At 46.1% G+C, this 13,752-nt stretch overlaps 1 protein-coding gene across 2 annotated transcripts in view; it reads left to right on the plus strand.

Annotated features, from left to right (window-relative positions):
* HGSNAT (heparan-alpha-glucosaminide N-acetyltransferase) overlaps window positions 1-13,752 on the plus strand; it is a 28,709-nt gene that overhangs the window by 12,020 nt on the left and 2,937 nt on the right. For both annotated transcript variants that reach the window (XM_080928365.1, XM_080928366.1), the window contains exons 8-17: window positions 241-317; window positions 1,441-1,471; window positions 4,140-4,300; window positions 5,466-5,581; window positions 6,077-6,198; window positions 7,038-7,164; window positions 8,343-8,429; window positions 12,322-12,399; window positions 13,449-13,519; window positions 13,616-13,728. In XM_080928365.1, coding sequence (XP_080784491.1) covers window positions 241-317; window positions 1,441-1,471; window positions 4,140-4,300; window positions 5,466-5,581; window positions 6,077-6,198; window positions 7,038-7,164; window positions 8,343-8,429; window positions 12,322-12,399; window positions 13,449-13,519; window positions 13,616-13,728 — 983 coding nt within the window. The remainder of the gene's footprint in view (window positions 1-240; window positions 318-1,440; window positions 1,472-4,139; window positions 4,301-5,465; window positions 5,582-6,076; window positions 6,199-7,037; window positions 7,165-8,342; window positions 8,430-12,321; window positions 12,400-13,448; window positions 13,520-13,615; window positions 13,729-13,752) is intronic.

The following is a 13,752-nucleotide window of genomic DNA, read 5'->3' on the forward strand; positions in this document are numbered from 1 at the left end:
CATCTTGCCAGCCCAAGTATAAAATTTTCTTGACATACTGTGTTAGATAAAACACAGGCTGAAGAACATCATTTTGTGTCCCCTCGCAGTGAGCGCCTGGAAACCATATATCACTTTAAATTTTTTCTGCTGTGACATCAGCTGCTCTGTAGTCACATTGTCATGTGGTGCACCTTGGGTTGAAGTGTGTCTGTACTCGGTGGCTGTCTTTACCTCGCCCTCCCTTTGTTTACCCTGTAGGGTCGCTCTCATCCTCATGGTCTTCGTTAATTATGGAGGAGGAAAGTATTGGTACTTCAAACATTCAAGTTGGAACGGTAAGACAGTTCCTGCAGGTACTGTAGCGTGTAATACCCCAGCCCTGTGCCCAGAGAACTTGGCATCCCCTGTGGGCACTCCACCCGAGCTCTCCCAGCCTGCTTACAACCACCCTGGCCTTACTCTAGGGCCCTTTGGCTTGGCTCCTCTGAGGATCTGGAGTGACCCTCTGTAGTGACACAGTGACTGGATTTTTCTGCTGTGAGACTTCAAGTCTCCACAGGAAATGTAAAGACATGGTTTTCCATGATCATTGGTACGGTCCAGCTGCTGTATCGTGGCGGATTCTACCTACTTAAGACTTACCGTCTTTCTTGGGGTGCCACTTAAGAAGATTAGTCTGGGAGGGTAGTTGACTGGAAAGTGGATATTTTAGAACCAGGAAAATGACATAGAATACAGACATGGACTTTATCCTAAGCAGACCATACCTGTGGAAGCCTCTAGAAGAGCGTTTGACCACTTGTGACCAGATTCCATGATGTTGTCTGATGGTGCAGCTCGGTACTCAGACCGAGTCCAGATGATAGTAGAACGTGAGCTGTTTTGAAGTATTTATTTAAAACAAGAGTTATTGCTTCTCGACCTTTTGGCTGAGGCCAAGTATAAAACAAGATTCATTGGCTTGCAAAATAGCTCAGCAGGTAGGTGCTTGCTGCCTGCCAAACCTACAACTTGAGTTCAATCCCCAATGATTCCTGCAAGCTGTCTTCTGACCATTACACATGCTTCCCCACCCATAAATCAATTAATCAATAACAGAAAAAATTTAAATTAGAGTTCTATCTCCCATTCATACCTGAACACCAGAGTCTCTCTTGTGTGCCTGAAGAGTTTCAGTTATGTTCCATGTTGGATGTTCTGGTAGAAGACATGGAGTGAATAGGCTTTGATTAGTATAGCTGGAAGGTCACAGACTTATCCACAGTCTCCATGAATGGTTTATGGTCAGGAGCCTGCCCCAGTCCCCACCCCTGAGTCCTGCCCAGTGACTGTGTAGGGGCTCCTGTCTCTGTATAGTACTCTCTGTAAATATGCAGCAAAATGTATACATTTGGAACTGGGAGGTATGGATATTCTAGAGTCCTCTTTTTTACTCTTTGTTCTTGTGTTGTTTTATAGGACTGACCGTGGCTGACCTCGTCTTCCCATGGTGAGCTGACAGTATAAGGTCATTCATATTAGTGATTATCGCCTGTCACCAATAATGCGTTGGTGTTGTGTAACAGGAGATGAAAGCCTTCCCCTTGGAGTTGTTTAACCACTGGCAAGTCTAGATTTGAAGTCTGTACCTCAGTGCTCCATGCCCCCGTGCCCTTGTCTGTCTGTCTGTCTGCATGTGCTATGTGCCACTCTAACAAAGGGCTTCTCTCTGCATTTATTGAACAGCACGGAAGGCATCAATGAGGAAGAAAGGGACACATTACAGAAATCTTTTAATAGAGTTTTACAAGGGATTAAGTCACTGGCTCCAACTGATCCAGACAACAAACATTATTGTTGATTAACCAATATCTAAAAAATGGTTGCTTTCAACCTTTATGGTAGATTTTTGGAAGTAGATCTCAACTTCGGTATCTGCTGCTTTTGGCAAATGATACACATGCATTATCTGGGCAGGGGGAATAGAAGAACATTAATTTAAGATTAAAACTATGCATTAGTTTAGGTGGTACAGTTATTGACACGGGGAATCCAAGGGAAGTCAGGTAGATTCATATTGTGCTCTTTAAGGTCTATTAATTAAGCAGGCCACACACATAGTAGGGCAGCAGTAGGACAGAGACTTTGAGGTGTATTAACCCAGGCTGTGAGGTCCAGCAAAAGTTCCAGTGTCTTAGGACATCAGGGGTATTTCACAATATTGCACAGACTCAGCCTGTCCTCCCCCGCTCCACACATCTCCTGTCCTCGGCTGTGAGAGGCTGGAACCTCTCTCTGTGACCATTTCTAGATCATAAGCCAGCGCTGACCTTTGTGAAGCCCTACCATAAGTTCTGTTACTGGGCAGTTCATATACGTGAGTACATAAAAGATACTTGGTATCTCTGTGTCTGCATGAGATGGAAACTAAGACCTTGTGCATGCTAAGCACACGCTCTGCCATCAAACTGTAGGCTCATCCCCAAAGATGAATAAGGTTTCATGGGGAACAATCTTGCTAGAGCAGATATTCTCTACTTGCTGAAATTACATGGAAAGTTCAGAATTTATAGTCAAGTTCCACCCATTAATCCCCTAAATCTGTGTAAATCATACATTTAAAAGCAGGTACAGTAAATTGGCATCTGTGAGTATGGCTTCATGTATAGCAGGAAGTGAGATGTGTAAGTAAAACAGCAGAGTGTAGCGTGGAAACACTTTCCACTCATGGACCCTCAGTCTTGTCATACTTCCCCGTCTGAGGCACCACTTGCATTCACGCTGATGCTCTGAGCAACTTCGGTGCTCCATCACCAGATATGGTTCCAGGAGAGTGGTTCCATGCTGGGACTCTGGTGCTTTATTACTACCATAGGTTCAAGGTTTGGTGGGGAGAGATGCTTGTTTTTTTTGTTTTTTGTTTTGTTTTGTTTTGTTCTGTTTTGTTTTTTGAGAGGGATTTGGATAGGGTACTTATTGTTTGCTCAAGATCTAGAAGTGACTTCAGCATGCTGTCTGCATAGCTCTTGTTACTGTCCCATGAGCGGCTGACGCTGGAAGGAAAGCCAGTGGATGCTGGAAGGCAGCCAGAGTAAGCCATGCTTCCCTAATCCCTAGCCAGTAACTAGGAAGAAGACCCTGTGGTTTGTCAGTTACTTTCTCCTTACCGGGACAAAATACCTCACGGAAGGGATTTAGGGGAAGGAGTTAATTTAGAAGTTAATTTAGCTCCCCAGTTGTGTAGCCGCAGGAGGCAGCTTGCTCACAGCAGGATGGGAAGTACTGTCTCCTGCAAGGAAGAGGGACTGCCCCAGTCCTCTAGCCCCACCCTACAGTCCCGAGATGACCAAGATGTCCCTGGTTTCCAAAGGCCCCATGATCTAAAACACCACCAAACGGGGCCTGACTGTTTGAACATGCCAGCCTCTGGGCATCTCATGTTCAGATTTGTTTTTGGAGGGTTGGGGGGGGGGGGCGGGACTTTATAAATTTAAAAGAAGGAAAGAGAAATGTATGTTAGTCCTACATGATGGGGGGAGGGGAAGGGAGGGGAGGGAGGAAGGAGGGGCTCTTCCTTCCAGGAGAAGGAATGAGTTTCTGAAACATGGAATAGTTGGCATTTTTGTTTTTGTTTTTTTAATTTCACAGAGCTTTATTGGGTAGGACAGAGGGCCACATTTTTGCCTAAACTGTTGTTGCTCTGAGATCCCTGGTGATCTCTTGCTCAAAGCTTCCTTCCTTAAACACAGGCAGTGTTATGCACAGCCCATCTTCACACTGGAGGTGTAAAACCACACCGGAACTCATCACTAAGCTTTATTTTCCTTCTCAAAAGTCTTTGCTACATGGTTTCACTTTTCTGGTGACTTAGGATTTCGAGTGCTAGTGCCAAGTCTCTTGCATCCAAAGTCTGTAGCCTTCCACTCCACAGCTGCTTGGAGGGCTGTCCCTGGGAGTCCCACTGTTAGCCAGTTTTCCTCCCCCAGTAGGACTCTAAGACGTTCTGACAAATTCCCAGCCAACAGGGCTGTGTCTGTGCCTCTCCTATATCTTGAGCCTGACGCTATGAATTGGCTACGGTGGACAGATAGTGTGTCACTCTCTCCTGTGCCATCAGATATTAAGGATACGTGCATAAAAATTAGAAATGGCCACCTACCGATAGCCTTTCTTTTTAGGTTCGTATTTATCATGGGATCTTCAATTTTCTTGTCAATGACTTCTCTCCTACAACGAGGCTGTTCAAAAATCAAACTGCTGGGGAAAATCGCTTGGAGAAGTTTTCTGCTAATCTGTATAGGAATTATCATTGTCAACCCCAATTATTGCCTTGGTCCATGTAAGTATCTCTGCCCCGTTGTTATTATGTAGTCAGGTTGAACTATGGAAAAGACTTAGTGTGTGTGTGTTTGTGTGTGTGTGTGTGTGTGTGTATTTACCCTGGTGATTGGGACCAAACCCAGGCCCCTGCACATGCTCAGCAAACGTTTTGCCACTTAGTCCCACATGTCCTCTGCCGTAATTCTTCCGACTCAGTCCCTCCCAGCAGATCAATTATTAGAAGAGTGTCCTTACTACTTGGATGTCACTGGGTACTACTGTACTTAGCTTGGCATTTTCTACTGGGAGGCACTGTTGTGACTACTCCAATTCCTGAGACATAAAGGTCAGGCTGAGTGAGGATGAAGTTCTGTTTCTGGGTCAGGCCCTTGTGCTGAGGAACAGAGGAGGAAAAGACCAGGTCACTGTTCTCCTGCTCTGTCTCCTGGCCCTCTGGTTCTGCCGGTGTTTGCTGTTAAAGAATCTGTCCTGACCTCTGTGCCAGCTGTGCTGTGGGAAGGGAACTCTTTCTTGTCTTTGCCTCTGTGTTCCTCAGTGCCTCTAGGTGGTGAACAGAGGCCACAAACACCTCCCATGGTGACAAGGGCAGACAGGGAAGGTAGCAGTCACTGTCCTAGGGGCTTGACTTGTCTTTGGCAAAGAGTAGATGCTTCCACATGAGCTAAATCCAGCCTCGGGTGGTAAGTGCTTAAGGCAGGGCTTCTCAACCTTCCTAAAGCTGCATTCCTTCATACAGTACCTCGAGATAAAATGACCCCCAACCATAAATTTATTTTCATTGCTATTTCATGGCTGTGATTTTGCTACTCTTGTGAATCATAATGCAAATATCTGATACTGAGATGGTCTTCCGTGACCCCCGTGAAAAGGTTGCTCGCCCCCCCCCAAAGAGGTTGTGACCAATAGGCTGAGACCCACTGACTTAGAGAGAGATCACTTTGATGGGCTCCATGTGAAGTACTGTTTCCTCTCAACCTTGGGGGAAACCACCACAGGGTTTGCTATAGGTTGTTCCCTCCTAGAACGCAGCTGTTTGTTTGCAGAGGGCATTGTGTCCTCAAACCACATATGGAAAATGACTTACGAGTCACAGAGATGATGGCTTGTCTTGGGGTAAGATGCATCCTGCTGGCTTACCCTGAGGTGACTTGTGTCTTTGGCAGTGTCTTGGGATAAGGTGCGGATCCCTGGTGTCCTGCAGCGGTTGGGAGTGACGTACTTTGTAGTTGCTGTGTTGGAGCTCTGCTTCACCAAGCCTGTGCCTGACAGTTGTACACTGGTGAGAATCTGGGGTGGGGGTGGGGATGAGGGGGGCGTAACTGGAGGACAGCCTTGGGAGTCATTTATTCGGCACCGTTCACCTTCCTTTTGGGTTAGGGTCTCTCACTGGCCGGCTAGGCTCTGGGTAGGCTAGGCTGCCTAGCCAGCGAGCCTTAGGGACCCTCCTTTACACAGGTCATCGTCCCCTCTTGATCCACCTGCCCTCTCATCCCCAGAAATCATCTTTTTAAAACAACAGGACAATCCGCAGTTCGGTTTTCCAAATCCTTACACTGCAATGCGTACCACTGCACTTCCGTCAGTAAAATGCCTTTTCCTGAATCCATTCGCTTCTTTTTGTTTATTTGTTTGTTTGTTTGAGACAGTGAGGCAGGAACTCACTATGTAGACCAGGCTAGGCTTGAACTCACAGAGTTCCACTAGGGGGCATTTTATTCTACTACAAAGGCCTTTCCCAGGTTCACTGTTGGGTTGCTCTTGCCTCCCCACCCAGGAAAGAAGCTGCTTGTCTCTCCGAGACCTCACTTCCAGCTGGCCCCAGTGGCTCATCATTTTGATGCTGGAAAGCATTTGGCTGGCTTTGACATTCCTTTTACCTGTCCCTGGGTGCCCTACGTAAGTGACCCTTTACCAGGTAATCCCTTTGTGTGTGTGTGCTCCTGTTGGTGTATGAGTGTGGGTGCTTGTGCGCTCATGTGCATCTGAAGGCTCACAGTGTCAGGTGGTATTTCTTATTCTTTGTGTGGGGTGGGTGCGGGGCCGGGGGGGGGGGGGGGCAGAATTTGCCAAGTAGATTGGCCAAAGGATCCGCCTGCTGCTATTAGAAATATGTACACCTTGCATGGCTTTTTAATAAACAAATGTTTATGTGTATAAGTGTTTTGCCTGCATGTGTATCTGCATACCATGTGCTTGCAGTGCCTGTGGAAGCCAGAAAGGAGGTGTCGGATCTCCTGGAATCGGAACCTCCATGTGGGTTCTGGGAATCTCACTGAGCCATCTCCCAGCCCCAGTACAAGGCTTGGCTTTCTGTCTCTCTGTCTCTCGTCTCTCTGTCTCTCCCTTTCTCTCTCTCTCTGTCTCTCTGTCTCTGTCTCTCTCTGTCTTTGTTTTTCCCTGCATGGGTTCTGGGGATCAAGCTCAGGTCCTCCTGGCTGCAGCCATGATAGTTCCTTCCTATCAGGTCAGAGGTAAGCACAGGAGAGGGATTGATTACCTTTCACACTTCATTCTCCTTTGTGGCTATCTTTACATTGAGAGGAAGGTTGAGTTGCCTCAGCATCACTGAGTAGAAAGCAGGCTGCAGTCCAGTGATGGGAGCTGCACTCCGGTCAAAAGAGCACTAAGTTCAGGGGCTGGAGCTGCTGGGGGCCTGTTTGCAGCTATTCGAACAGCTGCATGGACAACCACTGCTCTGGGTCCTGCCATTTAAACATGGTTTTTTACTTCCCTAGTGGCTACCTTGGGCCTGGCGGTATAGGGGACTTGGGGAAGTATCCTCACTGTACTGGAGGAGCTGCTGGCTACATCGACCGCCTGCTTCTGGGGGACAGTCACCTATACCAACACCCATCCTCCACTGTGCGTGAGTCTTCCCTTTAATGAGAACTGGGAAGTAGGGAAGTCACTTTTATTTGGAAAACTGGCCGCAGATATTCACCACCTGTTGGTAGGTGGAGGCATTTCTGATTGCGGAGTGAAATGAACCATATAAAGCAAGTGGAGTTTTATTTGGCCCCTTAGGTTTCTATCCCAAACTCTGAGACAGGGACTCTGGTGCAGGATGTGCGTGGGGGAGGGGGGTATCCTCACTGGTTCCCTGTGGAATGCATTTGGGGGGAAGGTATTGTTGAACTGCACTGTGGTTAATCCCTGAGCCTCTGAGGTGACATTCAAGAACTGTCTGCACTGGGTGAGGGGTGTGTCCCCTTATGGTTCTTATTGGGGGTGGACTCTCTCCAGGACAGGAGTGATTTAGGAAGGCAGACCAAATCCCCCCCCACACACACACCTTCATTTGTCTTGTGTGATGTTGCTGGGGCCCAGGGAGCTGTCCGCCCACAGCGTGTACTCCTCTTTAGTCAAGGACCCTGCATGAAGTATGTGACAGGGACCTTATTTCTAGTAGTTGGTTGGGGATGAATGTTTCGGGACTCAGAAAGTTTAAGGATCTGAGTGGTGCTAATACACTGTACACTTCCAAAGTTCTGCTCTAATTTTTATATTGAAAATACAAATGTTTTACTTTAATTGACTTTGGTTTTTGTTTGTTTTGTTTTGTTTATGGAGTGCTAGTGCTGAAAACATGGGCCTCCTACATGCTAAACATGCTTGCTTCCACTAGGCCACTCCCCCTTCTCAAAGGGATTATTATATGTTATTTGCACAAGAAGAAGTTTGGGGACTGTTGATGCTGCAGTGGGGTTTGCTAAATTGGAAGCAGCATGCAACCCCTGCCCTGTTAGGCATTCGAATTGAATTTGGTTAAATTCTTTGTCAGACTTGCTAATGTGGCCAGGCAGGATCTTGGCTTACTTTGCTTATGATGCTTACAAATTGCCCATGAATTTCTGCTGTAAAAGTAAATAAGTAAATAAATTAATTAATTAATTAATTTAAAAAAAGGGAGGTGGGGAGGGAAGGAAGGAGAGACAAGGGAACCTGGAAACAGCAGCTATTGGAATGTTTTCAGTTTGCTGTCTTTCATTTGTTTTTGTGTTCAGCCGGTGACTGCCACCCTCTTGTTCTGTTTCCTTAAGGTGCTGTATCACACAGAAGTGGCCTATGACCCAGAAGGAATCTTAGGAACTATCAACTCCATTGTGATGGCATTTTTAGGAGTTCAGGTATCTGTTCATTTCCTCAGGATAACCCTTCTGACAGTTTGTGACAGTTTGTGACAGCTGCTAGCAATGTACTGAGAGACCGTCTCCTGTAATGAGGAAGTGGAAGGAGGCTGTCTGCTACCCTACAGGTCTGGCAAATTCTGTTTAGGATTGATTATTCAAACTAGTGTGGAATAGCTCAGCAATTCAAATGACTAGCTGGATCCTTACATTCTGGAAACTAAAATCCTACTTGTTGTGGGTTTATTTTAACCCTGCAGTTTGTGGAAAACGAGTTCTATTAATGGCTACCTTTCTTTCTTTTTTTCTGTTTTTCTTTCTTCCTTTTGTTTTTTTGAGACGGTGATTCTCTGTGTAGCCTTGGCTGGCCTGGAGCTTACACTATAGACCAGGCTGGCTTCAAACTCCTCAAGGGTCTTCCTGCCTCTGCCTCCTCAGTGCTGGGATTAAAGGTATTGGGGTGCAGGAATCACCTCACAAACCACACAGACACCAGTGTCAGTCAGACAGGGATAGTTTATTGAGCATCTGCCCCAGGACTGGTTGACCAGAGCCATGGTCCAGATTTAGGAACTGAACCATGGCATTGAGTTAAGCTTTTACAAGGGTAAACCCCAAATCCACAAACATCTGTTCACCAAACGGGATTTAGGGATAGGGCATTTCCTTTTGGACATGTCTTTGTTGTACACTTGTCCTGCCCCCATTGGTTGGGGTATTTGACTGTGGCAGGGGACTTGCCTTATCTAATATTCATGCTCTAACTCGTCTACCAGGATGGGACCTGTCTGACATTTGTGTCTTCAGTTACCCAGATACATGTCTCTTTCTGCTAAGTAGGATGTCAGTTCCAAGGGAAGTCTTGGGAACTTAAACTTTACTAGACCACTGCTCAAAATGAAAATCTTATTCCAAATAGTTTCTTATATTGATGCAGATGTCTCTCATGCTGGGGTCTATTCCAGGGACAGCTAATAAAGGCAAATACCATAAATGCTTATACATAGGGGCTGGAGAGATGGCTCCATGGTTAAGAGCTCTGACTGTTCTTCCAGAGGTCCTGAGTTCAAATCCAAGTAACCACATGGTGGCTCACAACCATCTGTAATGAGATCTGATGCCCTCTGCTGGTGTGTCTGAAAACAGCTACAGTGTACTTATATATAATAAATAAAGAAATCTTTTTTTTTAAAGCTTATACATAGGTTCAGGAAGTCCTGTTGGGTGGTTGGTTCAGGTCCAAGCTTATTGTGGGTAAATATACAAAGCAGTTCTACTGACTTCTATGGTGATTGGTTTCCAAGGACACAGAACATAACAGAATATGTAGTCAACTTCAGCATGAAAAGGTTCCCTGGTAACAGCACAAAATAGTAACAGTACAAAATGGGAGACTCAGACAGTTACCCGGGCCCTACCTGACAATGGCCACATTTCTAATCCCTGCATTTGGAAGGCTGAGGCAGGAGGACTGAGTTTGAGGCCAGACTGGGTTACAGAACAAGACAAGTGCAAACAGACACTATGAAAGATGTGGGGTTTTCAGAATGCTTTGATGTTGGTAACATGAAGAGGTCGCCATGCTTGTCTGTTTTTCCCATGTCTCCCTGTGTTTGTTTGTGTTGCTGCAACAAACAGCCGAGACTGACTAACTCATAAACAGCAGACTTTTGCTTCTCAGTGCTCACAGGTTCCTTTTCAGGCAGTGGTCTGTCTCTGCTTCCCAGAGTGCAGCCTGTGTAGGGATGAGCATTGTGTCCACATGGTCATGGTGCTTACAAAGGGTGCAAATGCTGGACTTGGTATCCCAATCCCTTCATAAGATCATAAGATACATCATAGGTATGGAGACCCACACTGGTCCCAGAAAGATCAGATCCCCTTCCGGTGCCGTCGCCTGTATGGACTTAGGAAAAAACAGACTTTCCTCCACAGCCAGCTATGTAAGAGGCTTTAGAGCATGCGTGTCTTATGTCCCAGATCGAATCTGGTTATGTTGGTGTCCCCCATGTGCACTTCGGGCTTGACTCAGAGCCATCTAGATTTCTCTACACAAAGCTCTTTCCTGGCATTTGAGTATATTCTTTGAAGGGAACTGGATTGTAGACAAGCTTCTACATCAGACCCGATGGAGAAGAACGTTCTGTGATGGAGAGAGTGTCCTGACTATGCAGGCAGCCATTACAAGGACTCTGTGGAGTTCAGGATATGGCTGGGGTGGAACTAAGGACCTCACGCATGGCTAGTGACAGTCCTATTAAATGGTACAGATCTCAAATGTGTACATTTTGGGGATTAAATAATTTTCCACTAATGAGTTGACACCCAGCCTCTATTTCTGTGATACTTAAGATTCTGTTTTTAAATCTACATTCACCTATTCTCTACACACAATGTAGGCAAACCTCAGCCTGCAGGAGTAGTTGGGTTAATGTGGGAAAGTTTAGGTACAGACCCAGAGCTGCACTATGTGGGTTTGTGTCTAGCTTCCTCGTGGGCAGGCAGGGTGACGTCTTGATGTATCTAATTCCAGGGGTGTTACAAGGATGAAATACGCTAATTTATACAAAACCCCAAGAACTAGCACATAGGCAACACTCACACACTTTAGCTAATAATATGAGTCATTAACACTATATCCTTTGATACTTTCAATGATTCACTCTAGGGCTAGAGAGATGGCTCATCTGTTAAGAGCACTGACTGCTCTTCCAGAGGTTCTGAGTTCAATTCCCGGCAACCACATGGTGGCTCACAACCTCCTGTAATGGGATCTGATGCCCTCTTCTGGCGTGTTTGAAGATAGCAACAGTGTACTCACATACATAAAATAAATAAAAATCTTAAAAACATAAAAATAAAACAAAGCCAACTTAATTCTGCATTAAATTACCGATAAGATAAAACTGGTCTGCTCTTAATGGCAGTTTTCATACTCAGTATGTAATGGAATAAGCTATAATTTGAGACGTAATAAATATGTTTTGTTTTGTTTTGTTTTTTTTTAAAGTTTGACTCTAGTTCAGAGAGACTTTGTGCAGTGTCCTGTCTGAGGTTTTAAGTTTTCCCTGCACACAGTTCAGTCTTGCCCCTATGCACCCAGACAGGATACTTTGTAGCCAGACTAATCTGACCTAGTCATCCAGGTGGGTGGTTACTTTTAGTCTCCATTCCGTTGCTGTGACAAAACACTCTGTGAGGGAAGCAGTTTAGGGGAGGAAAGGGCAGTTCCACTCACAGGTCACAGCCCTCATTGGGGGAAGGGAGGGGTGGTACTCAGCCCGGGAACTTAAGGCAGAAGCCATGCAGGATCACTGCCTGCTGCCACACTTGCTGGCCCGTGGTCAGGCAGCATCCAGGCGCCCTGACCCAGGGATGGTGCTGCTCACAATGGCCCCAGCCCTCCTGTATCAATTAACAATCAAGACAACCCCCCACAACACGTTAACAGACCAAAGTGATCTAAGCAATTTGTCGATTGAGGTTTTCTTTTCCCAGGTGATTTTAAGTTGTGTCTAGAATGAGGGGTAACTTTCCTGGGCTCCCCAAAACCTCTGTGAGAAAGCACCTGATCTAAGTGAGACCTGCTGAGCTCCCTGCCTGCCCCATTATTTCACTTTTCAATCTACTGTGGCACTCCCTCACCTGGGATGTCCTACCTGCTCCAATGCTCTCCGACCTGTATCCCCAACACTACCTATGTCACTGGTCCCACACTTCTTAGTTTCCACCAGGGTACAGGGGTCAACTTGTGTTCTTCCTTATATCCCCAGAGTCTAGAACGTGTACTCAGCAAAGACGCCCATGTGCTGGATGGTTAAACTGATGAAAATAGAAACAAGAATCCGCCACAGGTGACTAACTTGCTTGGTCCTTCTGTTTTCGTCTCCAGGCAGGGAAAATACTATTGTATTACAAGGATCAGATGAAAGCCATCCTGATGCGATTCGCCGCCTGGTGCTGCATCCTTGTAAGTATCCCCACTGCCATTCTTAAGGACGACCCTTACTAAAGAAGAAATGAAGTGTTGAGTCGTCACTGCCACAGCATGACAGGAAATGGTTCACTTGAATAACAGGGTTCACAGAGTAACATCTTTAAAAATTAGTTTTATTTCCTGAGACTGGAACTCAGGGCCTGGTGTGTACCAAGCACACACAGTCTACCACTGAGCTACACTCCTAGTCCCAAGGAGGAAGACGTCTTTATATCTAAATATTCAGGCTTATTTCCTTAGGAAACTATATTATACAAATAAGTAACATAGTGTCTGCTATCAAGCATTTGAATGAGAATTGCTGGAGAAAGTGTGTAAGGGGCCAGGTTGAGGTGGCGCACACCTTTGATCCCAGCACTTGGGAGGCAGAGGAAGGCGGATCTTTGAGTTTGAGGCCAGCCTGGTCTATAGAACAGCCAAGGATACACAGAGAAACCCTGTCTCTAGAAACAAAAGGGGGGAAGGGAGAGAGGGGCAGGGAGGGAGGGAGTGATGGGGGGGAGGGAGGGAGGATTCCAAGCAGTAAGAGATGCCCTGGGTCCTATCCCCAATGCTGAGGACTGGGTGAGGTGGCATGTGTCTCAGTGAGAGGGTAGAAGCAAGGAGACCCAAGCACCCTTGGCTACAAAGTGAACTTGAGGCCAGTTTGGGATATGTGAGACTCTATCTCAAAAATGAAAGAGAAAATAAAAATGGAAACAGCCAGGCAAGGGATAGTTTTAAAAGCAGGGGCATCCGTTAAGAACGCGTTTGTGTGCCTGCCCGGTTTCCCCGGCCTTTCAGAGTCACCGTCAGGAGTCACTGTGACTCACTGCTTACCTTCTCTAACTCAGGGAACACTGAGAAATAGTTTTGGATAATGTATTAATTACACATCTTACAATAGGTTTCCAGTTAAAAGAACAAAATAAAAGGTGATTTTTTCAGTCCTCCCTAAGAAATTAAGTAATTTTTTTTTGTCTTAAGTGCATTGTGTTTAGAGATTGTAATATAAACCTTTAACACCCTTCTTTTCTCCACAGGGGATTATTTCTATTGCGTTGACAAAATCATCTGCAAATGAAGGCTTCATTCCGATAAACAAGAACCTCTGGTAAGCACAGCAGAGGGTGCCGTGTTCCTCTTGGCCCTCATGCTGACAGCGGTGTTTCCGGGGCGTGACAGCCCTCCCTTGCTCATCTTCCCGTAGGTCCATCTCCTATGTCACCACACTCAGCTGCTTTGCCTTCTTCATCCTGCTCATCCTGTACCCGGTTGTGGATGTGAAGGGTCTGTGGACAGGAACGCCATTCTTTTATCCAGGTGAGTTAGCTGTCGCCAGAGTAG

The sequence above is a fragment of the Micromys minutus genome (assembly GCF_963924665.1).
Source record: "Micromys minutus genome assembly, chromosome: 14".
Taxonomy (NCBI): domain Eukaryota; kingdom Metazoa; phylum Chordata; class Mammalia; order Rodentia; family Muridae; genus Micromys; species Micromys minutus.